General features: G+C 44.5%; 1 protein-coding gene across 5 annotated transcripts in view; it reads left to right on the forward strand.

The window, feature by feature from the left end:
- LOC131277608 (uncharacterized) overlaps positions 1-24,051 on the forward strand; it is a 31,582-nt gene extending 7,531 nt beyond the window's left edge. For 3 of the 5 annotated variants that reach the window (XM_071213619.1, XM_071213621.1, XM_058292655.1), the window contains 4 exons: positions 900-983; positions 8,897-9,087; positions 19,370-19,491; positions 19,765-24,051. In XM_071213619.1, the coding sequence (XP_071069720.1) occupies positions 21,673-22,644 (972 nt within the window). In that variant the 5' untranslated portion in view covers positions 900-983; positions 8,897-9,087; positions 19,370-19,491; positions 19,765-21,672 and the 3' untranslated portion in view covers positions 22,645-24,051. The remainder of the gene's footprint in view (positions 1-899; positions 984-8,896; positions 9,088-19,369; positions 19,492-19,764) is intronic. The other 2 variants (XM_071213622.1, XM_071213620.1) reach the window with 1 other exon arrangement.
- The last annotated feature ends 3,943 nt before the right edge of the window (positions 24,052-27,994 follow it).

Here is a 27,994-nt window from a genome sequence, read left to right on the forward strand (position 1 = left end):
TGCCCAACTGCTTGAGCCACATCTCCTCCCTGCTTGTTGTGTCTACTTACTTGTCAGCTTGTTGCCTCAGTTTGTTGCATCATCTCATTGTGTCTGTTTGTCTTCTTTAGGAGGCACTGGGAACTGAATCCAGGACCTCCTTTGTGGGAGGTGGGTGCTCAACTGCTTGAGCCACATCTGCTCCCCCTCCTTTATTGTAGAGATGTCTATTTCTCCCTTCAGTTTTGTCAGTTTGTCTTATGTATTTTGGAGCACCCTGGTAGGTCCATAGATATTTACAACTGTTCTATATTCCTATGGACTGTCTCTTTTATTAATATATAATGGAAAAACATTTTTAAAAAGTCAATTTTAAAAAAAGACATGGACTGAAAAAAAGGTGCAGAGTTTTCTGTAAAAAAAATATATATATTTATATATATAAAATGGCTTTCTTATCTCATAACTTTTTTGCAATGAAAGTCTGCTTTGTCTAATGTTAGTATAGCTAGCCCTGCTCTTTTTGGGTTATTATTTGTGGGAAGTATCTTTTTCCAACTTTTTACTTTTTTTTGTTTTTATCGCTGGGTCTAAGGTGAGTCTCTTGTAGGCAGCATATGGTTGGCTGATGTTTTTTTATCCATTCAGTCAGCCTATATCTTTTTTTTTTTTTTCCTTTTTAGATACTGGGGTGAGTGTTGAACCTGGGACTTCGTATGTGGGAAGGCTGTGCTCAACCACTGAGCCACATGGGCTCCCCTAAGCTGTTTTTTTTTAAGGAGGCACGGGGAACTGAACCCAGGAACTCCCATGTGGGAAGCAGGCCCTCACTGCTTGAGCCACATTTGCTCCATAGCCTATTTTTTTTGAAGATTTATTTACTTTATTTTCCTTTTTTATCTACCCACCCCCTCCTTCAGATGGTTCTCTCCTCTGTCTCCTCACTGTTTGCTCACCTTCTCCAGGAGGCACTGGCAACTGAACCTGGGACCTCTCATAAGGAGGTGAGTGCCCAATAGCCTGAGCCACACTTGCTTCCCACAGGCTGCAGTGTCTGCTGGCTTGTGGCATCTACTTGTTGCAGTGAGGGTGGTGTCTGCTGGCTTGGGGCATCTACTCATTGCAGTGGGGCAGTGTCTGCTCATCTTCTTTTAGGAGGCACTGGGATCCAAACCTGGGACCTCCCATGTGGTAGGCAGGTGCCCAATTGGTTAACCCACATCTGCTTCCCAGCCTGTATCTTTTGATGGGGAGTTTAGTCCATTCATATAGTCAATGATATTACTGTAAATGCATTATTTAATTCCACCATTTTATTCTTTGTTTTTCATATGTCATATCTTATTTTCATCTGTTTACTCCTTTGATTATCCTTTAGCTTTTCTTCTATACTTCCCTCCAAGCCTCTCTCTTTTTTTTTAAAGATTTATTTCATTTCTTTCTCTCCCTTTCTCCTCCTACCCTCCTGTTGTCTGCTCTGTGTCCATTTGCTGTGTGTTCTTCTGCATCCACTTGTATTATCAGGTGGAACTGGGAATCTGGTCTCTTTTTTGTTGCGTCATCTTGCTGCGTCAGCTCTCCGTGTGTGTGGTGCCACTCCTGGGCAGGCTGTGCTTTTTTCATGTGGGGCAGCTCTCCTTGTGGGGCACACACCTTGCATGTGGGGCACCCCTACACAGGGGTGCCCTTGAGTGGCAAGACACTCCTTGTGCATGGCATGCTGCACATGGGCCAGCTCACCACATGGGTCAGGAAGCCCTGGGTTTGAACCCTGGACCTTCGTTGTGGTAGGTGGATGCTCTATCAGTTGAGCCATGTCTGCTTCCCTCAAGCCTCTCTCTTTTGTCTTTTTCTCTGAGGCCCTAGGCTTTCTTTAATATTCCCCACAAAGGTAGATCCTTTTTTACGAACTCTCTTAGTTTCTGTTTGTTTGTGAACATTTTAAGCTTGCCTTTATATTTGAAGGACAATTTTGTTGGATAAAGAATTTTCTTTTTTTTTAAAGATTTATTTTTTATTTATTTCTCTCCCCTCCCCTCCTCATTGTGTGCTCTCTGTGTCCATTCACTGTGTGTTCTTTCTGTGTCCGCTTCTATTCTTGTCAGGGGCCCAGGAATCTATGTCTATTTTTGTTGCGTCATCTTGCTACATCAGCTCTCTATGTGTGTGGCACCACTCCTGGCTGGGCTTTCTTTCGCGCTGGGTGGCTCTCCTTATGGGGCACACTCCTTGTGTGTGGGGCTTCCCTATGCGGGGGACACCCCTGGGTGGCACAGCATTCCTTGTGCACATCAGTACTGCACATGGGTCAGCTCCACATGGGTCAAGGAGGCCCAGGGTTTGAACCCTGGACCTCCCATGTGGTAGGCAGATGCTCTATCCACTGAGCCAAGTGTGCTTCCCTTGTGTCATCTTGCTGCATCAGCTTTCTGAGTGTGTGACACCACTTTTGGGCAGGCTGTGCTTTTTTTGTGTAGGGTGGCTCTCCTTGCGGGGCACACTTCTTGTGTGTAGTGCTCCCCTATGCGGGGGACACCCCTGCATGGCACGGCATCAGCATTGTGTGTGGATGAGCTCACCAGATGGGTCAGGAGGCCCTGGGTTTGAATCCTGGACCTCCCATATGGTAGGTGGACACTCTATCAGTTGAGCCACATCTGCTTCCCTGGATAAAGAATTTTCAGCTGATAGGTTTTCTCTTTCAGTATCCTCATTGTATCATATCACTGTCTTCTTGCCTCCATGGTTTCTGATGAGAAATCCACCCAGTTTTACTGGGCATCCCTTGTGTGTGACGGTTTGCTTCTCATTTGCTACTCTCAGAATTTTCTCTTTATCTTTGACAGCTGACATTCTGAGTAGTATGTGTCTTGGACTAGGTCTCTTCTCGTTTGTTCTGATATACTCTGGACTTCTTGGAAATGTAAGTTCATTTCTTTTGTGAGAGTTGGCAAATTATCAGCTATTTCTGCAAATACTCTTTCTGTCCCCATTCCCTTTTCTTGTCCTTCTGGAACTCCCATGACATGTACTTTGTTGCATTTGTTATCACTGAACTACCTGAACCATGCTCAGTTTTTTCCATTCTTTTCTGTCTTTGTTCTTTTCTCTCTTTAATTTCAGCTGTTCTGTCTTTGGTATCACTTATTCTTTCTTCTATCATTTTGATATGTTGTTGTATGCTTCTAATTGTTTTTTTCTTTTAATATAATGAACTTTATTTTTAAAGAGGTTTTAGATCACAGAAAAGTTACGTTGAAAGTATGAGGGATTCCCATGTATGCCCCTTCCTCTCCCACATCATCCCCTATATATATTTTAAATGTATCAGTACAATTTATTATGATGTATCTGTAAAATCCACTCATTAAAAAAATGCACATTTAAAACATGACTCACTTGTGGTATCTAAACCCAATGTAATCTAAAAAATAAAACTATCATTGTGACACTTATCAGTACTTCACACATCTAACAAATACTGAAGGAGGCAACTGCCTTGTTATAACTTCTTTAATGCCAAGAACTTAAGCACAAATCAAAATTAAGAGAAACTTCAGAACGTTCAATTTGCATGCATTTTTGGCTGAGCTTTTGAAGATTCCACATGTAACAGAACCACAACTTTGAATCAAAATTAATATTAAAAACATTTAAGCCATGTGACAAACTTACTGCACAGAGGGAAGGAAAACAGAGTGTATAGTAACAGCACTATGTTTCTAGGAGAGAAAGCAATCACTTATTTCCTTTATCATAATACAAAAGTCAATGAGTCAACGTTTTAATAACACTAAGTTACTTACTATTTAAGAATTTGCTTTTCAAGTTGTGTCTTTAAAATGTATTCATCCATATATTTGGATTAAATTAAATTTATACATCAATAACATTTTGCTCTTTTTTAATATTATATCTTTTATTTATTTTTAAAAGATACATAGGTCATACACAATATTACATTAAAAAATATAGGAGATTCCTCTTCCAGAATTCTAATCTTAACTATAAACCATAATTTACCAAAACATAGTCCAAACACTATATAATAATGCTACTGTTTCAATTTATATACTTCATCTGAAAAACTTACCTTACAAACAGGAATTTTGCCCTGTTCTTCCAGATTAAATGTCTCTATGTCTAAAACTTCAAACGATGAGAAAAAAAGATTCAAATAATTCATGCTATGCATTTTCCATCATCGGGCTTTGATAAAAACAGAGCCACCTGGTTTTGGGGCACCATCTCAGTGACAGTCTCTACTGTCTCTACAGAAGCAGACACAATAACCAGTGTTTTGTTTGTGGAAGCTGTCTTCTGTTTCGCAGCAATAGCTGCAGAAACAGGAATGATGTCTTCACTTTCAAAGTCATAGTTAGGAATTGACTTTGGTGAGAAATCTGTTACTTCTGATGACTCACTCTTTTCACTTTTTTATTTTTTAAACAATACTTTGATTACATAAATGTTACAGAGAATATATAGGGGATTCCCATATGCCCTTCTCCCCACACCTCTCACATTTTCCCATGTTAGCAACATCTTTCATCAGTGTGGTACATTCATTGCAATTCATCAACACATTTTGGAGCATTGTCACTAAGCATGGATAATAGTTTACATTGTAGTTTACACTCTCTCCCATTCGATTCTGTAAATTATGGCCAGATATATAATGGCTTATATCTGTCATCATCATGTCATTCAGGATGATTCCTAAGTCTCAAAAACACCCCCTATTACATGTGTTTTTCCCTCTCCCTAACCCCAGAACATTCATGGGTCACTGCCTCCAAAACAATGGTATTTCCTCTATTGCTAGAATCACAATAAGTCTATAGTAGAATTTTAGTAGGTTTATTTTAGTCCATAGTTCATTTCTCAATCCTGAGGACTCTGGGATGGTTTGCCCACTCCATTAATTGAGGGGCTTTGATTTCATACATCTGCTGGATGGGACACTCTTGCTTGCAATTGTAGGCACTCTTGGTTCCTTGGTATGTTGTTTGTCCATCATCTCCTCCCTGTTAGTTGTCCTGAGTGAGTCCATTGAATTGGAGAGTAGGTGTTGCAACTCCATTGAGATTCATGTCTCAGTTGGCACATGGACAGCTCAAAGATTTAAGTCTCTTGGATGTCCACCTACCAACTCTAGTACTAATTATAGGTTCAAATAGAAAGACAGAAGAACCTGCATAGGGAAACCACTGCTGGGTCTAACTCTGTCACACTGGGGAACATAAATACCAGATTAGGGCTTTCTGGCAAGAGGCCAAATTCCTGAGCTATCTGCCCTTACTACAGGGTCTGGATGTCTCCGTATCCCTGAGGAACTTCACTATTTGGGGTAGTACCTACTTTGGCTGTCAATGAAATCCTGTTGGTATGTGCATAAGCACTATCTCTGGGATGGCCTCCTGACTCACTTTCAAGTCTCAGCCATACAAGCTCATTTGTCTTTAGCTTTCCCCCATTTTGGTCAAGATTTTTTTTTTTTCCGGATGCATTGATTGTTTTCATCATGCCCCAAGCTGGGGGGGGGGGGGGAGTTATTGCTTTTGATTCACTCTTTTTAATCTTCTATGCCACTTTCTGCTTCTCCTGAAGTGTTCTCACCTGAGAAAGGTCTTCTTTCCATACTTCAGGGTTCATCGGATAGATGTGAAGGGATACTTGATAACTTCAAATTGCTTCATCCATTTTATTCTTTGGCTCTCTGTTGTCATATTGTTCTATTGTCTGTCTTCTTATCCTTTAGTTTACACTCTTCCTAATAATCTTTATTTCTAAACTCTTCTCCAAATCTCTCACCCTTGATTTTTCCTTTCAGGCTGCAGCACCTCCTTTAGTATCTTTTGCAAATCTGGTCTTTTGGTATCATATTTTATCAGTTTTTATCTGTGAAGACTTTAAACTTACCCTCATTTTTAAAGGACAGCTTTGCTGGATACAGAATTCTTGCTGGCAGTTTTTTTCTTTCAGTACCTTAAATGCATAATACCACTCTTTTCTCTCTCCCATGGTTTCTGATGAGAGATCTGCACTTAATCTTATCTAGTTTTCCTTATATGTGATGCTTTGCTTTTCTCTTGCTGCTTTCAGAATTCTCTCTCTCTGTTATTTGTCATTCTGAATAGTAGGTGTCTTGGGTAGGTCTATTTGGATTTATTCTGTTTGGGATGTGTTGTCCTTCTTGGATATTGATATTTGTATAAGGGTTGGGAAGTTCTCAGTCATTATTTCCTCAAATATTCTTTCTGCCCCCTTTCCATTCTTTTCTTCTTCTGGGACCCCAGTAATGCAAATGTTTATGCATTTTGCATTGTCATTCAGTTCCCTGGGACTCTGTTCCATTTTTTCCATTCTCTTCTCTTTGTGTTCTCCTGTCTTTTCCAGTTCTGATGTTCTGTCTTCAAAATCACTGATTCTGTCTTCAAGTAATTCAAATGTGCTCTTATGTGCCTCTAATGTATTTTTAATCTTGTCCATCATGACTTTCATTCCCATAAATTCTGTTACTTTTCTTTGCAGGCTTTCAAATTGTTCTTTGTGCTCTCCCAGTGTCTTCTTAATATCCTTTACTTCTTTCGTCATATATTCTTTAAATTCTTTGAAGCGATTTGGAGAGTTGTGTGATTATCACTGATTAATTGTATTAAATCCTATATCTCTTCAGGATATTTGGTTAGTTCTTTTGGCTGGGCCTAGTATGGCTTGTAATTTTTTGCTGATGTCAAGGCATCAGGCATCTGAATATCTTGGTGTATTTCCTCTGATGGCTAATTTCTCTCTCTTGCCTATTGTTCCCCCTCTCCCCCAACAGCTCTTCTTTGATATTTTGTTCAATTTATTCTCAGACTTTAAAATTTCCCAGCTTAGGCTTTCAAAACCAGGCCAGGGAATCACCAGTAGGGTGCAGGTTTTCTCCCAGGGACTGGATACAGAGAGCACAGTTTTTGTCAGTGCAGTTTCCAGAACCGCCAGCAGATGGCACTAGACAGTGCATCTTTCCACAGAGGTGTTTCAGTCTTGGCTTTCCTGTGTTCCTTTGTTGAATCTCCAGATCAGAGATTCAAAGAGGGCTCTGCTGGCCGAATTCACTGAAGGAAAGCAGCCCATCCTCCCCTCCCTTTTCCTTTGAAACATCTGACAGGGAGGAAGATGTCTGTTCCCCTCTCAGTTGGCTACAGTGAGCCAGGGGTTTTACCCCAGCTTAATATCTTGGGGGTGAGGGAGGAGAGCCTCTCCTGGCTGCCTCAGGGGCTCGGGAACTCAGGTTTGTCTTTTTGGCTTCTTCACCTCTCTGTCCCTCACCCTTCTGGGAGTTGTGTAGCACTGTCCTGGTCTTCAGACCCTCACAGCCGTTCCCATGCACAGCTTTTGACTCTTTCTCTGGAGTTTTTGTGAGAGTATCCAGCTCTGCCTGTTAGCCCATCACTATCTTCCCACAATTCCCTCTAAAGTATTTTTGATCTCACCTATCATTTCTTTCATTCCCATGAGCTGTTACTTTTCTATTCAGGTTTTCAAATTCTTCTTTGTGCTCTCTCAATGTCTTTTTTTTTCTCAAAGATTTATTTTATTTTTTTCTTTCCCCTTCCTCCCCCATTGTCTGCTCTCTGTGTCCGTTCTCTGTGTTCTTCTGTGCCTGCTTGCATTGTCAGGCAGCACTGGGAAACTGTGTCTCTTTTTTTTTGCTGTTGTTGCATCATCTTGCTGTGTCAGCTCTCTGTGTGTGCAGCGCCACTCCTGGGCGGGCTGTGTTTTTTTCACCCAGGGTGTCTATCCTTGCAGGGTGCAGTCCTTGCATGTGGGGCACCCCTACATGGGGACACCCCTACACAGGGACACCCCTACACAGGAACACCCCTGTGTGGCACGGTACTCCTTGCTAGCAGCAGCACTGCACATCAGCCAGCTTACCACATGGGTCAGGAGGCCCTGGGTATCGAGCCCTGGGCCCTCCATATGGTAGGAGGATGCTCTATCAGTTGAGCCATGTCTGCTTCTTGACTCAATGTCTTCTTTCTTTCTTCTTATTTTTATTTTTTCATTTCTCTACCCTTCCTCACCCTCCCCCCTCCCCAGTTGTCTGCTCTCTGTGTCCATTTGCTGTGTGTTCTTCCTTATCCACTTGTATTCTTGTCAGTGTCTTGTCTGTGTCTGTGTCTCATTTTTTTTGTTGTTGTTGCATCATCTTGCTGCTTCAGCTCTCCATGTGTGTGGCACCACTCCTGGGCAGGCTGTACTTTTTTTGTACTGGGCAGCTCTCCTTACAGGGCACACTCCTTGCATGTGGGGCTCCCCTACGTGGGACACCCCTGCATGGCAGGTCACTTCTTGTGCGCATCAGCAGTGCATGTGGGTCAGTTCACAGCATGGATCAGGAGGCCCGGGGTTTGAACCTTGGACCTACCATGTGGTAGGGGGACTCCCTATCCATTGGGCCAAATCCGCTTCACTCAATGTTTTCTTGATATCATTTATCTCTTTAACCATACTGTCTTTCAACTCATTAATTTGATTTTGGGAATTTGTGTGCATCTCATTAGTTTTTGCAAATCCTGCATCTCTTCTGGAGCTTTGATATGTTCCTTTTCTTGGGCCACATCTTCCATTTTCTTAGTATGGCTCATAGTTCTTTGCTGATATCTAGGCATCTGATTAGGAAGTAGTTTGCTCAGATGCTCAATTTCTTTCTCTTTTGTAGGGATTTAGTGGAGGGAGGCTGTGTGTTACGGCTGTTCTTTGATTCTTGTTTCAACCTGGGTCTTTAGGATTGTCACTGTTAGTTGCTCAAAAGTGGGTTCTGGACCCAGTAATGGGCTGCAGACCTGCTTCCTAGAGCCTTGGGGAAGGAGGCTATAAAGGCCAGAAAAGCCTCTCTTATTTACTTTTGATTTCTTCATTGCAGATCTTTTGTCCTTCAGAAGATGGTGCTCTTTGGCAGTCCTCTCAGTTCAAAGACTGGTTGGAGTGTGTTTGCAGCAAGAGGGACTGGATCAATGTGATAGAGGATCTGCCTGGAGGCTAAGAGCCTCATAAATTAAACTTTCTCAGAGACAGTTCTCCAACCTTCACTGGCAGCCACCTCCCTTTTCCCAGGTAGGAAATAATTCCACTGCCCTCTGTGTCTTCAACAACTAGTCCCAGTTAGTAGGGAGGGTATTTGAGGGGTTGGGTCTCTTTAGCCCCTTGCCAACTCCCAAGGCAAAAACTGGCACAGCCACACCTGGCCTGGAAGGGCTCATGGGACACAGCAGACCAAATCTGTGGGTCAAGAGCTGAGTCAGCCTTAGGCTGTGCCCTCTCTTTCCTGCTTCCTGGGAGGTGGTTCCCTGGGGCCCCCTTTGCATCTGCTGGCCCCAAGGTGGAGAATTCAAAAGTGTCTGTTGTGTGGGCGAGGTTGCCAGCAGGAGCAGCTGCCTCTTTATAACTTGCAGTTTGGTTATCACGGTTCTTTTCTTCCGTCCCTCTCTCTCCTGGGCTGTGTCCGGCCTTCACCCAGTGTTCTAAACCCTAGAAGATTCCACCCCCCCTGACCCCCAGGCTGTTTCTGCCTGTCCTCTGGCTATTTTTCTGGGAGAGAAGAGAGTTTCATGTCTTTCTAGTTTGCCATCTTCCAGGAAGTGTATATATTAATAGCTTTATTCTATATTTAAGTCTGTGATTCATTCTGAGTTAGTTTGTGTATAAGGTGTGAAGTTTAACTTGAGGTTCAATTTTTGACCAGTTGGTCCAGCATCATTTGTTGAAAAGGCTATCCTTCCTTCATTGAGTTAATTTTGCACTTTAATAAAAAATTAATTATAACACTTGTGTGGGTCCATGTCTGGGTTTTCTTTTGTTTTATAGATCTGTGTCTGTCTGTCTGCTGATACTACACTGTCTTGATGGCCATAGTTCCACATAAAGCCTTAACTTCAAGTTTCCTCCACTTTATTTTCTTTGTCAAGATTGTTTTAGCTATGCTAGGACCTGTGTTTTTCCTCACAATTTTTAACAATAGGCTTATCTACATGTACAAAACCCTTGCTGAAATTTTGATAGGATGTGTATTAAATGTGTAGGTAAGTTTGGGGAGAATTGACATGCTTATTGTGTTGAATCTTTGAATCCATGAACATGGTACATTTCTCCATTTATTTAGTTCTTTGATTCTTTCATTAGTATTTTGTAATTTTCATCATGCATATCCTGTACATGTTAGTTTTATACTTAAGTATTTAATTTTCTTGGAATAAATAGTTTTGTGTTTTTACTTTTGGTTTCTGCCAGTTCATTTGTGGGTTGCAGAAATGCAATTATTTTTTTTGTGTGTGCTTTTTAAAATTGTCTTTTTTAAAAAAGATAAATAGATCACACAAAATGCAATTGATTTTTGCATGTTCATCTTGTATCTTGTGAACTTGCTGAACTCCTTTGAGTTTTTTTTTTTGTAGATTCATTGGGATTTTGTGTGTAGACTTTCATGTTGTCTGCAAATAGGGACAGTTTAAAATTTTATGACTTTTTTTCTTTGCTCATTGCAGTTACTTAGAACTCAGTACAATGTTTAATAAGACTGATGAGAATAGACATCTTTGCTGGGTGAAAACATTGTCTTTTAACTTTAAGTATGACATTAGACTTTTTTGTAGATTCTTCATATCAAGTTTTGGTGATTTCTCTGTGTTGGGTGTCCCCATGACACTCCCAGGTTTGGTGATTTTATTGGAGAACTCACAGGGACTCAGCATGTAGTCAGAGTCATGACTAATACTGATAACCGTGAAAAGAATCAAAGCAAAACCAGCCAAGGGAACAGGTGCATGGAAGTGAAGGTCAGAGGGAAAGAGGCACACATTTCCAAGAGTCCTCTCCCAGTGGAATCACACAGGAGGCATTTACTTCCTCCTGCACCACACTGTGACCACCCATGTGAAGTGTTGTCTACTGAGGAAGGTCATTAGAGACTCAGTGTCCAAGGTGCTCTGTCTAGCACATACTAAAATTCTCTCTCTCTCTCTCTCTCCCCCCCCCCTTCCTCCTCTCCCCCCACCCCGGTTGTCTGTTCTCTGTGTCTATTTGCTACGTCGTCTTCTTTGTCCACTTCTGTTGTCAGTGGCATGGGAATCTGTGTTTCTTTTTGTTGTGTCATCTCGCTCTCCATGTGGGCGGCACCATTCTTAGGCAGGCTGCACTTCCTTTCATGCTGGGTGGCTCTCCTTAGGGGGCACACTCCTTGCATGTGGGGCTCCCCTATCCGGGGGACACCCCTGCATGGCAGGGCACTCCTTGTGCACATCAGCACTGTGCATGGGCCAGCTCCACACAGGTCAAAGAGTCCTGAGGTTTGAACCACAGACCTTCCATGTGGTAGACGGACGCCCTAACCACTGGGCCAAGTCCGCTTCCCTAGGGAGCCATTCTTACCAGGGAATGGTGAGAATATTTCTGAAATTCATAGTCCCAGGTGCCAGCTAAGGGCCAAAATTGCAACCAGGCATTTTTAAGGCTATCAATCTCAGGCTTGCTGTGTTAACTCTTTTTTCTTTTTCTTTTGGTTTATCTTCTATTCCTAACTTGCCAACAGTTTGTTCAGGTGTCAGACTTTGTAAATGATTTTGTAATTTTGTGATTTTGTAATTTTCTACATCAGTTGATATGATCATGTTTTTTTCTCCATTAGCATGGATATATACATGGCTTACATTATGGATTTTTAATGTTAAAACCAGCCTTACTACTTGGAATAAATCCCTCTTGGTCATAATATATAATTCTCCTTATATATTGTTCAATTTGGTTTGCTATTATTTTGTTATGGATTTTTGTATCCATGGTCATGAGACATCTTGGTCTGCAGTTTTCTTTTTCTGTACTATCTTTATTTAGCTTTTTATTTTTATTTTATTTTTTGAGATACCGGGGCCAGGGATTGAACCCCAGACCTTGTATATGGGAAGCTGGTGCTCAGCCACTGAGTCGTTTTGGCTTCCCTGAGCTGGCTTTTTGGTTTGTTTGCTTGTTTTTTGTTTTCTTTTTAAGGAGGCACTGGGTTCCAAACCCAGGACCTCCCATGTGGGAAGCAGGCACTCAACTGCTTGAGCCACATCTACTCCCCTTTGTCTAGTTTTGATATCAGGCTAATACTAGCCTCATGAAATGAGCTGGAGGATGTCCCTTCTATTTTGTGAAAGAAACTGATATTAATTCTTTAAATATTTGGTAGATCTTCCATCAGATTCATCTGGACCAAGTGTATTAGGGTTTTCCAGGGAAACAACCGAAAGGATATATATGGTAAATATATTTATATATTATATATATATAATATATATATTTTATAATGTAAATACTATGAGATTTATTATAAAAATTGGCTCATTCAAGTGTAGAGATGGGCAAGTCTGAATTCTGTAGGGCAGGCTGAAACCTGGGAACTCCAGTGAGGATATTTGATGAATTTCACAGGAAAAGCTGACTGGCTGAAGTAGAGATGAAAATTCTTCCTTCTGACTGCTGAAATCATTAGTTCTCCCTTTAAAGTCTTCAACTGACTGGGTGAGACTTTTCTCATTTTTGAAGGCAATCTCCTTAATTGATGTAGATGTAATCAGCCATAGATGCAATCAATTTACTGATGATTTAAATCCAAGAAATATCCTTACAATAATGATCAGGCCTGTGCTTGTGTTGACCAAACAACTGTACACCATAAGTTAGCCAAGTTGACACATGAACTTAACAATCAAACCTGGTGATTTTTTTTTGGAACCTTTGTAATTATGAAATCAATTTCTTTAATGATTATTCATTTCTTTCTGACTGAGTTTTAGTAGTTTGAAATCAATCAATTTCTTTTAAGTTGTCGATTTATCAACACAAAGTTCATCATAGTATTCCTTTGTTTCCTTTTAAAGGCTATTGCTTCTGTAGTGACATTCCTTATTTCATTCCTGTCATTGGTGATATGTGTCTTTCTTTTTCACTCTTATTACAGGTTTGTCAATTTTATTGTTTTTGTTGTTGTTGAAGAACCAGCTTTTAGTTTCATTGATCTTTTTTGCATTCTTTTTAATATATTTTATTAGAGAAGTTGTGAACTTACAAAACAATCATGCATGATGTGAAGATTTCCCATACAATAACCCATCCACCAATACCTTACATTGTTGTGGAACATTTGTTACAGATTATGAGAGAACATCATCAGACTATTACCACTAACTATGGTCTATAGTGTACCTTTGGTATATTTTTTTCCATATCCCCTCTATTATTAACACAGTACCTTCTTTGACATTGATGCACAAATGTTACAATATTGCTGTTAACTATAGTCCATCATAAGTTACATTAATCATGTTGTTCCCATGCATCTCCATATTATTACCATCTTGTAATAGTGATGTACATTTGTTCTAGCTCATAAAAGAACATTCTTGTATTTGTACTATTAACCACAATCCTAATCCACCTCTGGGTTCTCTGTATTATTCAGTCCTTAATTTATTCTCCAGCTTTCTTTCAATTGAAATTTTTTTCCATTTAAAAATTTATTAAAGTATATCATTCATACATGAACATAAACAATAAGCGTATAGTAAAGGTTGTGAACTTACAAAAGAACATGTGTAACATACAGTGCTCTCATACCTCATCCCACCACCAGTAGCTTGCATTATTTTAAAACATTTGTAACAAATTATGAAAGAGCATTGTCTGATGGAGGAGGTTGCTGTTATGGGGGAAGGAATGGGGTGAGGGGGGTGGGGGGTATATGGGGACCTCATAGTTTTTTAATGTAACATTAAAAGAAAAAAGAGCATTGTCAGAGTATTACTCCTAACTATAGTTCATATTTTACATTTGCTATATTTCCCCCTCAAACCACCCTATTATTTTTTCACAAACCATATAAGTTATCTAAAATATACAACCAATTACATTTGGTATAATCACAGAGTTGTGCATTCATCACTTCAAACAATATTAAAGTGTTTCCATTACTTTAAAAAAGAAAAAAAGAAAAACAAACACTATCATACCCATGTTAGCTTTACTAATTACAAATCCTATGATGGGCTTTCACTATTTCTTTTCATTTCCATTTACAAACAGTTTTTTAACCAATTCTGCATAGATTAAACCTCAGCTTTTGAAACATTCTCTAACCTCATTCTATTCTCTGGTGACTGATAGTCTAGCTATTAACTCCTTCAGCTTGTTCATTATATTTAGTTCATAATAATGAAATCATACAGTAATTGTCCTTTTATGCCTGACTTGCTTCATTCAAGATAATGTCCTCTATGGGAAAACGGACATGCCCCAGGGGTTAGGATGTCCATCTACCACATGGGAGGTCCGCGGTTCAAACCCCGGGCCTCCTTGACCCGTGTGGAGCTGGCCCATGCGCAGTGCTAATGGGTGCAAGGAGTGCCGCCCCACGCGGGGGGGGGGTGTCCCCCGCATAGGGGAGCCCCATGCGCAAGGAGTGTACCCCGTAAGGAGAGCCGCCCAGCACGAAAGAAAGTGTAGCCTGCCCAGGAATGGCGCCACCCACATTTCCTGTGCCACTGACGACAACAGAAGTGGACAAAGAAACAAGACGCAGCAAATAGACACAGAGAACAGACAACCGGGGGGAGGGGGATTAAATAAATCTTCTAAAAAATTTAAAAAAAAAAGATAATGTCCTCTAAGTTCATCCATGTTGTCATATGCTTCACAACTTCATTTCTTCTTACTGCTGCATAATATTCCATCATGTGAATACACCACAATTTTTTTTATCCATTCATCAGCTGATGGACACCTGGGTTGTTTCCATTTTTGGCAATCATGAATAATGCCACTATGAACATCGGTGTGCAGATGTCTGTTTGTGTCACTGTTCCTGGTTCTTCTGGGTATATACCTAGTAGTGGTATGCCAGGTCACATGGTCAATCTATATTCACCTTCCTTAGCAGCTGCCAAACAGGTTTCCACAGTGGCTGTACCATTCTACATTTCCACCAGCAGTGAATAAGCATTCATCTCTCCACATCCTCTCCAACACTTGCAGTTTTATTTTTTTTACAATGAATCAATTTTATTGATACATGGTAATAAAGCATAAATCCATCCACAGAGTACAATCTATGATATTTGGTGTATTCACATATATGTATATTCATTACCCCAATCATTCCCAAAGCACTTTCATTATTCTAATAATAATAAACAAAGAACAAAAATGAACAAACAAAATTCATCACCTCTCAATCTCTCTATGCCTCATCTGCCATACATATCTGCTATTTTTTCTTCTCTGTAGTATGTTTGTATTTATGTTTTGTAAAAGCAGTCTTATGTATGCAGTATCATCCATATTCATGTTTTACATGAGGTTTAACTAATACAGTCCCATGCTACAGTTTTTTGCTTTCCTTCTGGTAATATGAATGACCTTAGACTTTCCCTTTCAACCACTGTCATACCCATACAATAGCACTGCTAGTTACAAACACCATGATAAGCTTCCACCATATGTTTTTTCCTTTCAGGCTGCAGCACTCCCTTTAGTGTTTCTTGTAATTCTGGTCTTTGGTAACATATTCTATCCATTTTTGTCTGTGAAGACTTTCAACTCACCCTCATTTTTTTTTAAGTCACTGCTCCAGTGGCCGCTCAAGGGAGAAGCCCGGGGGCTCACGCTGGCCTCACGGCTGCAGCCCACACAGCCACCGCTGCTGCTGCCCACTGGAGCATTCCTGAGGCCCCGCCCAGAGCTGCATGCTTACACCTGGGACTGGCAGCCCCAAAGCACCCCAAGTGGCGAGTGCCCAGCACAGCCCCCAGCGTGGCCACAGGGCTGCAGCGCCAGAACCAGACCAGTCCAGAAGGGAGCAGGGCAGGGGCGAAGGACCTCGCCCTCACTTCTGAGGGCAGGTTTGCTGGACACAGAGTTCTTGGCTGGCAGTTTTTCTCACTCAGTACCTTAAACACATCATACCACTTTCTTCTCACCTCCGTGGTTTCTGATGAGAGGTCAGCACTTGAGGGCCCAGGGACCTGAGGCACAGGGGAATGTCTCGTGAGGTGACGAGGGTGTCCTGGGCACGATGCTCAAACGGAGCAGGTCAGGGATGGAAGAGCCAGGTGTAAAGCACGGGCAGTCGCGCGTCTTCCCAGCACCGTTTGTAAGGGCAGATGCTTAAAGCCTTGCTACCAAACAGGGGCTCAAAAGTGTCTACGCAGCAATTAGAACAATTCTCAGATTTTGTTCAGCACACTTGCCCTTGGTTCCCAGAAGAAGGGACAGTAAAAGAGGAGATGTGGCGAAAGGTTGGACAATGACAGTATACGGCCAAGGGCCCACGACACATGGCTGTGCGTGCTTTCGCTGTGTGGGCTTTTGAGTCGAGGTCCTTAGATCCCACTGCTGAGGCTGATGAAGTGCTGCCGCCCTGCTTGTATCCTCCTCAACCTCAAGGGCCATGGCCATGACACTTCACAGTGGCCATCAGCCCCTGCGGAGGCAGGGAAGGAAGTGAGGGAGAAGGGCCTGAGGAAGGTCTTGAGTCGCCCCCAGTCACTGCGCGGCAACCTCAGTTGCCCCAACTGTCCTTAGAAGATAACGGGTTCTGCAGGCAGCTGCCCCTGTTTGTCAGAAAGGGCCCCCGTCCAGGGTCTCCTCCCCCTCTGTGTTTGAAGGTGAGGATGTGTCTGGGTTTACTCTTTTTCCCGGTCAGTTTATTTGTTCTCATGAACCAGTTCCTTTTAAACTATGGAAGGCTTTAGAAGTGGCCTGCAGCACTTACGGCCCTGCGTCTCACCTCTTTGTTGGAGACTTAGTACAGATCCCCTTTGTCCAAAAGATTGGACAGTATTAGCCAAAGCCTGTTTGACAGGCAGGAATTATCTGTTATGGAAAAGTGCGGTGGCTTGCTCGGTAGGTAGAGGTGGGGTCTGGCTGCGGACGAGGGGTCGGTCCCGCTTGGGATGAGGGGTCGGTCCCACTTGGGACGAGGGGTCAGTCCGGCAGCAGACGAGGGATCGGTCTTGCAAGGGGTTGCGTGGTTCGGCTGACGGGGTCGCCCGGCGAAGCCGGCGATGAAGGGGTCGCCCGGAGAAGCAGGCGACGAACTGGGGACAAGGGAGGCCAGGCCCTTGTCGGGGGCTCTCAGGACTGGAGGGCGCATGGCAGAAGAACTACCGCGGAGACAAGGTAAACACGCAAGTCCACTTTACTGAGGGAGAGGCAACAGTTTTATAGGGGCTGGGGAAGGCTGATTGGTCGAAGCCATGCCCTGTTCTGATTGGTTGCCAGCAAAAGGTCAGTGGGCGGTACTGGACAGGGGAGGGGTGGTGGTTAGGGATTGGCTGTCGCTGTTGCTGGGGGAAGGGGCAGGGTTTAGGGATTGGTGGCTGCTGTTGCTGGGGTGGAGGGGAGACTTGAGTTTCCCACCCACGCCTGGCTGTTGCTGCTGTCGGGGGAGGGGAAAAGGGCAGCCTGGATTTCTCCGCCCATGCCTGCGCAGGGAGAAGGAAGAAGAAGAGTGCCACCCCACAAGGCATCAGGTGGCGCCATCCGGGAGGAGGGGCGGCCGCGGAAGCATGGCTGCCGAGAAGGGGAGACCCGAGGGCACTCTGCGCCCATGCCGAGCTTCCTTCAGGGGTGGCGGTGGGCCCGACCAACCACCCTATTATGGGGGCAGCGGAATTAGGCCTACCGCGGCCGCTCCCCTTGCCAGGCCAGCAAACCACACTTCAGCCCGAGGGGTGACCGCAGAAAAGTAATGGGTTTGAAGAAGGCACTGCCCAGGCTGAGTGTAACTGGGCCCATGGAGTACCTTTTCCCTTAGATACACTTACTGGAACTGCAGCATGTGAACCCTTACAGCAGCAATGGTTGTATGGATTCAGGCCTATCAACAACTTAGCGTGTGTGTCTTGCGTGCTTGGAGACAGCTTCCCTCTCGGGGAGAGAAGTCTTCAGAGTTGTCCGAGGTGGTGCAGGGACCTGAAGAGCTGCATGCTGACTTGGTCGCCCATTTGTTTAAAGTTTTTGGACGTATGGTGGCAGATCATGAGGCTGGAGGGTTGTTGGTGAAACAGCTAGCCTTCGAAAATGCTAACAGTTTGTGCAAGGATGCTATTCGCCCTCCTAGGAAAACTGCTTCTATTACTGATTATATTTGTTTGTGTGCTGATATAGGCCCCGCAGGGGTCATGGCTGCCGCATCTAAGACAGCTACTGCCCGACCCGTGTCCCAATCACCTGTTGGCTTTCACTGTCATCAGCCAGGACATTTTAAGTGTGCATGTCCTGTAGGGACTGCTCTCCAGTGGCCTCGTGCAACTTCTATGACTCCGCCTGCACAAGCCGCACCAGGCATTTGTCCTCACTGCCAGCGTGGGCGGCACTGGGCTAATGAGTGTGGGTCTAAAACCGCCGTGACTGGAATCCCTCTTGAACGTTCGGGAAACGGAGGCCAGGGCCAGCCCTGACCCCAACAAATAGTGGGGGCATTTTTGCTGAGCACACTCCCATTTCACAAAGAGCAGAGTCTAAAGGTACAGAAAGAGTTCCCAGTTACTTGCCATGGATCATTTTACTCTTCAATGCCCAACCAGCCTTTTCTCCATGGACTGGACCTCTGTGCCTCCTCCAGGTGGTTTTAACCCCAGAAGTGGGGCCACGAGCCATCCCCAGGGCGCTGGTGGACCCAGTCCTTCGGGTGCCATGAGACTTGTTCCTGGGTGCCCCAAATGACCTCCTATGCACTACAAGTGCTCCCCTTTCTGACTACATCTTCCTTTTTCTCAATACATTTGCGTTCCTGTTTTGGCCCATGGTGTATCTTGGCAATTGAGAGGGCCAAGCCATTCGCTCGCTTGTCACTTCCGTCAGTTCCAGCAACCCCCTTACGTCCTTTGCTCAGACAGGGTGCAGCGGCATACTGGGCCCAAGTCGTTCGCCCTGAGCGGCCTCCCCTCGCCTGGTTGTAAATGGAACGTCTTTTGAGGGCTCATTGATACTGGGGCTGGTATTTCAGTTTTTGCTTTACAGCATTGGCCTGCTCTGTGGCCCCTTGCCCCCACTTCCACCAACTTACAGGGGGTCGGTGCAGCCCACCGCCCTTCCTGTAGCTCTCAGCTCCTTAAAGGGAGGAAGAGGAGGACTCCAACCTTCCATCCTACCTTCCTTGCCTATCGATCTCTAGGGATGGGATGTGCTCTCTGGGCTGGGCTTACTTCTAGTCAGCCGCTCATCAGCAGTAACTCAAAAGATGTTACATCAGAACTTTGATCCCACATGAGGCCTTGGAAAACAACAGCAGGGCACGGGTTTGGCTGTCAGCATCCCTTCACAAGCCGATCTTTGGGGCTTAGGTTATTCTTTTTTTCGGCAGGGGTCTCTGAAAGGTCTGTCCCCCAGAATACCGCTGCCGCTCTTGTGTGGTTAAGCGATTCTCCTGTCCGGGTGGATCAGTGGCACCTTCCTAGAGACACATTGTCTGCAGCTGAGTGGCTGGTAAGTGAACAAGAAGCTGCTGGCCATATTAGTCCATCCTTTAGGCCCTGGAATATCCCTATTTTTGTTATCAAAAAGAAATCAGGTCTTTGGATGCTCTTGCAAGACCTCCAAGCAGTCAATCGCTCAATGCAAGTCATGGGCCCTCTGCAGCCCGGTCTACCTTCACCCACGTAATCCCTCTTCATCGTGGGTTGATTGTGCTTGATTTGAAAGATGCATTTTTCACTATTCCCTTGCGTCCTAATGACCGCCCGTGTTTTGCCTTTTCAGTTCCCAGTTTAAATTTCAGGCAGCTATTGCAGCGGTATCTGTGGAACGTTTCACCCGAAGGCATGGCAAGTACCCCTAATTTGTGTCAAGATTTTGTTGGCCACGCCATTGCCTCAGTGCACGGCCAGTTTTCTACTGCCTCCATTATCCCTTACGTGGATGACATTCTCCTAGTGGCCACTGAGGAAACTGAACTGTTACGACTTTTCACACAAATAGAGTTTGCCCTTTAAAATAAGGGCCTCATTGCCCCTGAGAAGGTCCGGCGTCAAGAACATTCTCATACCTTGGGTGTGTAACTGAGCATCGACCAAGTTGCCCCCAGCACCCTCCAATTCCTGTCGATTCTCTGCGTACTCTTAATGATTTTCAAAATTTACTTGGTGCTATTGATGGCTTTGACTTCCCTATCTCTCACTGCTGGAGAGTTAAGCCCTCTATTGGATGTTTGGAAGGAAAATCCTGATCCTAGTTCTCGCAGGTCAACAGCTGACGCACATAGAGCTCTGCACCTACAAGAGTCTAAATTAGCGTCTGCACAATTAACGAGAGTGTCTGCTGGACAACCCGTTGGCCTGCTCGTTTGTGCTGCTCCTTTTCCCCTCACTGGGCTCCTCTGGCAAACAATTGGGTGGGGAACCCGACCGCATTGTCCTTCCCATGCAACAGAACAATGAAATCATCTATGGACTTTCTCCCCTGCTTGGCAAATAACTGTTGCCAGTTATCCTGGTTCCGTAGATAATCATTACCCTTCCCATAAGGCTGTGCTATTTCTTAAAACTCCCCTTGTTTTCCCGATGGTCACGCAGAGGGAGCCGGTCCCTACTGCTCTGACAGTTTCTATGCAAGGTTCAGCTGCAGGGCGGGCAGATGCGTGCCGCCCCCCCCGCCCCCCCACTGGCCGCCCCACCCCCACCCGCAGCGGGCCGCCACCTCCCCGCGGGGCGCCACCCCGCTTCCCCGTCGGCGCAGCGTGCTGATCTCTGTGCAGTGACCCCTGCTTTCCAAACCTCGCAAGCACCGTTAGGTGTCTTCTCTGATAGCCATTATGTTGCAACCCGCTGGAACCAGCTCGAGCAACGTCGTGAACTCTGAAGACCCTTGCCACTTGTTTATGACCCTCCAAACCCTGGTTCTGCAGCGAAGGTTCCCCTGTTATTTCCGCCGTGGGGGTTCCCTGCACCGCTTGGCCAGGCCCTGCGGGAAGGCACGCACAGGCTGATCTTCTCGTTGCTCCTGTCCACCCCACCTCTATCCACCAAGCTTGGACATTTCACCAAAAAATTCACTTAAATGTCGCAGGCTTATGGCTCTTGTCCATTTAACCAGGGGCCAGGCACGTCACGTGGCAAAGCTCTGTCCCGCTCATGCTCCCTTCTTGCCTGAAGCACTGCCAGGGTTAAGCCCTTGCGGCATGCGACCCAGCCACGCGCGACAGGTGGATGTCACCCGTTATGCGCCCTTCGGCTGTGTGCGGGGGCACATGTCAATGTGTGCGGGGGCACATGTGTGCAGGGGCACATGTCAACGTGTGTGGTGGGCACATGTCAACGTGGATAACTTTCCTGGATACGTTTTTGCAACCTGCCAAGCAGGGGAAAGCAGCGTCATGTTATTAACCGTTGTTTTTCCGCCTCTGCAGTCTTGGGTCGCCCTCAGATTATTAAAACAGACAATGCTCCAGGGTACAGGGGTTCAGGCTTCCAATCCTTTGCGAGGGCTTAGGAATTTCCCGCATTACTGGCGTTCCAGTCGGTCCCCAAGGACAGGCTGCCGTTGACGTGCCAGTAACACTCTTAAAAACTGCCTGATGAAACAGAGGAGGGAAGAAGGCTGGAAGAGCTGTCAAGCCCACAGCGCCAAATACCCACTGCGTCTTCTCTCTTAATTTTAAAAATTGGGCGGATGATGGAATCACTGCCGTGGAGCGGCAGCTCCCTGGAAGGACAAAGCAAGGTAAGTGCGGTCTGGTCTATCGCAAGGACCTGCCGACCAAGCAGTGCCCAGGTCTGGCCCTGTGCTCCTGTGGGGAGGAGGGCATTGTTGTATTTTTCCAGAAACTGCGGATCGCCAATTGTGGGTTCCAGGGCGTGCAGCGCGCCCAGCTCCGAGAACAGCCCCCGACCCTCACGGCTGCGCACGGAGACTGATCTGCCCCCGTGGCTTCGCCGCCTGTTCCGGGGCCTCCCCTGCGTGGCCGCAGCTCCAGTCACGCTCCCGCTGCGGTCCCCGCACACCGTCATGCCTGTTGACGTGCTTCCTGCTCCCACGCGCCCGCACCCGCTCACGTGGGGAGACCCATCTGTCCCAGGGTGGGTGAGCAATACCGCCTTGCTTGGTGGGTTTTCTGGTAGCCACGTAACCCCACAGGTGATCCAGCTATTTAACTTTCCGGGTCTAACCCCAGCTGTCCACCTCTGCCTCTCTCCCCGTGGCAGTCACGGCTGCCTGCGTGGGCGACGGGAAAATCAAACCGCCTTTGGAGGCGGTAGGGCAGACCCCCGGGACTTGAACAAACTTATTCAAACTATTCGCAAATGGGGTTTCTCTAATGACACGCCTGGTGCCCACCACTCGCGGCCCCCTTTGCCGCTGTGCTCCAGTGAAACAGACCTGGAACCTCAGGGGCTCCCCTTGGCGGCAAGCGCTTCCGTTCCTACTCAACGCTGCCACCCGGGACCACCCGGCGTGTGCCCCGTGCCCACCTGTTGGCCGCGCACCTGCGCTTCTAGTTTTTGTCGGCGGAGGTTTTGCTGGCAATGTCTTCACCAGCCCGGAGCGAGTACCTCACCAGACCTGAGGCGACTGGTAGCTGCCACGCATCACGTTAACTTTACTAATCCTGGAACTGCGGACTTGTGGCTCCTGTTTGCCTAGGGACTTCCGGCCTGTGCGCCCGCCTGTTATGCTATTGGAGCAGGAACTGTTCACATTACAGAGGTGGAAGGGTATTTTTATGTACACTGTTCGCATTGTAATTTAACTGTGTTACCGCTGCTAATTGGGATGATGATCTTTTGATAGTTCATCGGCCTCCTTTTGTTATGCTTCCCGCACTGTTTAAATACCCCCGGTATAGTGACACCGGAGACAGAGGGTTGCAAATTGTCCAACAACAATTGCATTCCCCTTCCCCCCCGCGCCCTCGAGCCTTAGGTGTAACTGTGGCCGCATTAGTACCCTTGTAACAGTCATTGCATCCTCTATTACTGCTGGGCTTGTGGTTTCTCAGAGTATTCAAACTGCGCATTTCATCAATTCTTTAGCACAAAATACGTCTTTGGCCCTTCAGGACCAAGAACAGATTGATCACAAATTGGAACGAAAATTAAATGCTTTGGAAGAAACTGTTATCTCCTTGGGTAATCAACTCGATGCTTTACAACATCAGATGCGCCTCCAGTGCCATCCTCGGTATGCTTTTATCTGTGTTACCCCTGTGGTAGGCAATGATACAAAGTGGAACTGGACAACTATCTGTTTTCACTTACAAGGGGTTTGGAACCCTGAAATTATTAGTATAGATTTGCAAAGCCTACATGATGAGATCCTTGCCCTCCAATCGGCTCATCTCGCTAGTTTAGATCCTGAAGCTATTGCTAACAGTCTGTTAAATAGTTTGCAAAATTTCGCCCCTTTGGGACCGCCTCCGTCACAGCTTTTGGTATCTGTTAGCCCTGGCCTGTCTTTTGCTACTTCTCTGGTGCCTGTCGCCCATAGCATGTGCACAACTACAGCGCCAAATATACCACTTGCAAATAGAACGCACCCAATTGTGTCTGACTCAAAAGGCCTTGCCACGCAATGAGTTGTGCACAATTCCCCTTGAAAAAGCACCTCCTGGGTCAGACTCATGTCCCTGCTGGCTGGTGGGCAATAATGGGTAAGAACCCCAGAGGGGGCCAACCTAAGACAGGCACAGTCATAGCTGGCAGCCTTTTTCCTATTGTTAAAAGAAAGGGGGATATGTGGAGAACCCTGCAAAGCAGGGTCCCCAGAAGCAGGCTCCAAGGTTCACAAAAAGATTGTAGATAATGAAGGAGGGGCCCCTGGGCAAGGTTATGTGCTGAACAAAATCTCCTGAGTATGAATAAGAATTCCAAGAAAACTGTGTTATCAGAGGGCTAATAAGAGCAAAGAGTTACTTTGATATTTGTAGTGACCTAGAAACAAGAACTTCCTGTGAAAACCGCTGAATGCGCTCTTTGTACTTGTGGTATAAAATAAAATGAGCAAACAGCTCAGATACCTGAAGTTGCCATCCGCTCCTTCAGGTCCACCTGGTCCCCGCTATCTTTGTGTGTTTCTTTTTCTAAAACCTCCCACCGCCCCTCCTCAGGGACCTTCTGCTGCGCTGGCCGCAGCACTTTATCGTATCGAGTTTCCCTTGTATGTGATGCTTTCCTCTTCTTTTGCTTCTTTCAGAACTCTCTCTTTATCTCTGGTATTTGCCATTATGAATAGAAGGTGTCTCATGGTAGGTCTGTTTGGGTTTATTTATTCTGTTTGGGGTGTGTTGTCCTGCTTGGATATTCATATTTATGTCCTTCATAAGGGTTGGGAAGTTTTCAGTCATTATCTCTTCAAACATTCTTTCTGCTGCTTTTCCATTCTCTTCTTCTGGGACACCAATAATGCGAATGTTTGTGCATTTTGCACTATCATTCAATTCCCTGAGGTTCTGTTCCTTTTTTTCCCCAATCTCTTCTCTTTCTCTTCTTTGTATTTTCTAGGTCAGGTGTTCTGTCTTCAAAATCACCAATTCAAATCTGCTCTTATGAGCTTCTAATATATTTTTTGTTTGTATTTTGTTTATTTAAATTTCTTTGTCTTTATTTATTTATTTTTAATGTTACCTTCAAAAAATATGAGGTTCCCATATACCTCCCCACCCCCCTCACCCCACTCCTCCCATAACAACAATCTCCTCCATCATCATGGGACATTCATTGCACTCGGTGAGCACATCTCTGAGCGCTGCTGCACCACATGGTCAATGGTCCACATTTAAGTTCATACTCTCCCCCAGTCCACCCAGTGGGCCATGGGAGGACACACAATGTCCAGTAACTGTCCCTGCAGTACCACCCAGGACAACTCCAAGTCCTGAAAATGCCCCCACATCATATCTCTTCTTCCCACTCCCCACCTCAGCGGCTACCATGGCCACTTTCTCCACATCAATGCTACATTTACTTCCATTACTAATCACAATAGTTCTGGAATAGAATATCAGTAAACCCACTCTAATCCATACTCTATTCCTCCATTCTGTGGATCTTGGGATGGTTATGTCCACTCCACCTCTGTACTGAGAGGGTGCTTTGATTACACATGGATGATGAATGCAATTTTCCTGCTTTCAGTTGTGGGCACTCTTGGCTCCCTGGTGTGGTGGTTTACCTTCTTCACCTCCCTGTTAGCTGGCTGGGGTAAGTCCAATAAACTAGTAACTTGGGGGATTGTTGCTGTTCCATTAGGGAATACGACAGAGCTCCCCTGGCCAGGAACTCAGCACTCCCCCAGCCATTGTTCCCAACTGTAACCAGTGAAAAATATCCAAACATTTTTATGCACCCCGCACATATGCCCTGGAGAACTCCCTCCCAACCATGTACCCCCCCACCAATAACACCCCACACCAGAATTCCTCCCCTGCCACCATTGAACCCCTCTGCTAACATATTTTTAATCTTATCCATTGTGTCTTTCATTTCTATAAGGTCTTCATGCTCTCTCAGTGTCTTCTTAATATCCTTTATTTCTTTAGTCCTGTTTTCTTTAAATTCTTTGAAGTGATTTAGGAGAGTTGTGTAATTATCAATGATTAATTGTATTAAATACTGTATTTCTTCATGATATTTGGTTAGCTCTTTTGGCTGAACCATATCTTCCTGTTTCCAAGTATGGCTTGTAATTTTTTGTTGATGTCTAGGCATCTGAATATGTTGATGAATTTATTCTGATGTCCAATTTCTCTCTTTATTGCCTATTTTTTACCCCCACAGCTCTTCTTTGATATTTGGTTCAACTTATTCTTTTTTTTTTCTTTTCTCTTTTTTGTCTTTATTTTTTTAAATGTTATATTAAAAAAATATGAGGTCCCATATACCCTTCACCCCCCTTACCCCACTCCCCCCCCATAGCAACAATCTCCTCCATCATCATGAGACATTCATTGCATTTGGTGAATACATCTCTAAGCACTGCTGTACCTCATGGTCAATGGTTCACACCATAGCCCACCCTCTCCCACAGTCCACCCAGTGGGCCATGGGAGGTGTATGTCCTCTTTAAAGAAATGTCTATTTAAGTCTTCTGCCCATTTTTTAAATTTTGAAAATTTATTATTTTTTATTATATTTTTATTTTTAAATGATACTTTGATTACATAAAATGTTACATTAAAATATAAGGAATTCCCATATGCCCCACTTCCCACACCTCCTACTTTTCCCCACATTAACAACTTCTTTCATTAGTGTGGCATATTCATTGCAATTGATGGACACATTTTGGAGCTTTGCCACTAAGCACGGATTATAGTTTACATTGTAGTTTACACTCTCTCCCACTCCATTCTGTAGGTTATGGCAGGATATATAACGGCCTGTGTATTAGCCAAAGGTGTGCTGATGCAAAATATCAGAAGCCTGCTGGCTTTTATAAAGGGTATTTATTACAGATACCAGGTCATAAAGCATAAGTTATTCCCTCAATAAAGTCTATTTCCATGTGTAGGAGCAAGATGGCTGCCAATATCAGCCAGGATTCAGGCTTCCTGGGTTCCTCTCTTCCAGGATCTTGCTTCTCTCTGGGCTCAGATCCTCTGTTTTCTCCACAAAGTCAGCTGTAGACTATCAGATGAATGGCTCGGTCTCTCTCCTTGAGGTTTCTGCCATGTCTAAGGAGCTGTTTCTATCCCTTTGTGTTCTTCTGGCTCAGGCCTTCTCTTCCTGGATATTGCTTCTCTTCCTGTGTGGTTGCTTCCAGGGGCTCCAGCTCAGGACTCCAGCATCAAACTCCAAATTGAAACTCCAACATCAAAATCTCCAACTTTGTCCTTTACCATGCCTTTTACCTTGCTGATGTGAGCCAATCAAAGCCCTAATCATAATTTAATCATGCCCAGGTACAGTACAGTTTACAAACATAACCCAATATCTATGTTTGGAATTCATAACTATATCAAACTGCTACAGCCTGTTTCTCTCATTGCAATGTCATTCAGGACAATACCAAGTCCTGAAAATGCCCCTGTTACACCTATTTTTCCCTCTCCCTGCCTTCAGCACCTCCAGTGGCCACTTTCTCTACATCAATGATATAATTTTTTCCATTGCTAGAATCATAATAAGTCTATAGTAGAATACCAATAAATTCTCTCTAGTCCATATTTTATTCCCCATTCCTGAGGGTTCTGGGATGGTGATGCGCATTCCACCTCTAACTGAGAGGGGCTTTTGCCCATTTTTAAATTGGATTGCTTGTGCTTTTATTGTTGAGTTGTCATAGAGCATGGAAATCAAACCTTTATCAGATATGTGGTTTCCAAATATTTTCTCCCATTGAGTAGGCTGCCTTTTCACTTTCTTGACAAAGTCCTTTGAATCACAAAAGTGTTTAAGTTTGAGGAGGTCCCATTTATCCATTTTTTTCTTTCATTGCTTCTGCTTTCAGTGTAAGGTTTAAAAATCCATCACCTACTACCAGGTCTTGATGTTTCCCTACTTTTCTTCTCAGAGTTTTATTGTTCTAGCTTTTATATTTTAGGTCTTTGATCCATTTTGAGTTAATTTTGTATAAGGTGTGAGATAGGGGTCCTCTTTCTTTCTTTTGGATATGGATATCTAGTTCTCCAACACCATTTGTTGAATATATTGTTCTGCCCCAGCTGGGTGTGCTTGATAGCCTTGTCAAAAATCACTTGATCATAAATGCGAGGGTTTGTTTCTGAACCATCAGTTCGGTTCCATTGGTGTACATGTATGCTTTTATGCCAGCACCATGTTGTTTTAACCACTGTAACTAGGTAATATTTAGAGCCTGGAAATGAGAGTCTTCATATTAAGATATTTAAGTCCTTTTTAAGATGTTTCCAGCTCTTCGGGGCACCTTACCCTTCCAAGCAAATTTGATAATTGCGTTTTCCATTTCTTTAAAAAAGACTTTTGGAATTTTTATCAGGATTGCATTGACTCTATATATCAATTTGGGTAGAATTGAC

This window comes from Dasypus novemcinctus, unplaced genomic scaffold (genome assembly GCF_030445035.2).
Source record: "Dasypus novemcinctus isolate mDasNov1 unplaced genomic scaffold, mDasNov1.1.hap2 scaffold_183, whole genome shotgun sequence".
NCBI lineage: Eukaryota > Metazoa > Chordata > Mammalia > Cingulata > Dasypodidae > Dasypus > Dasypus novemcinctus.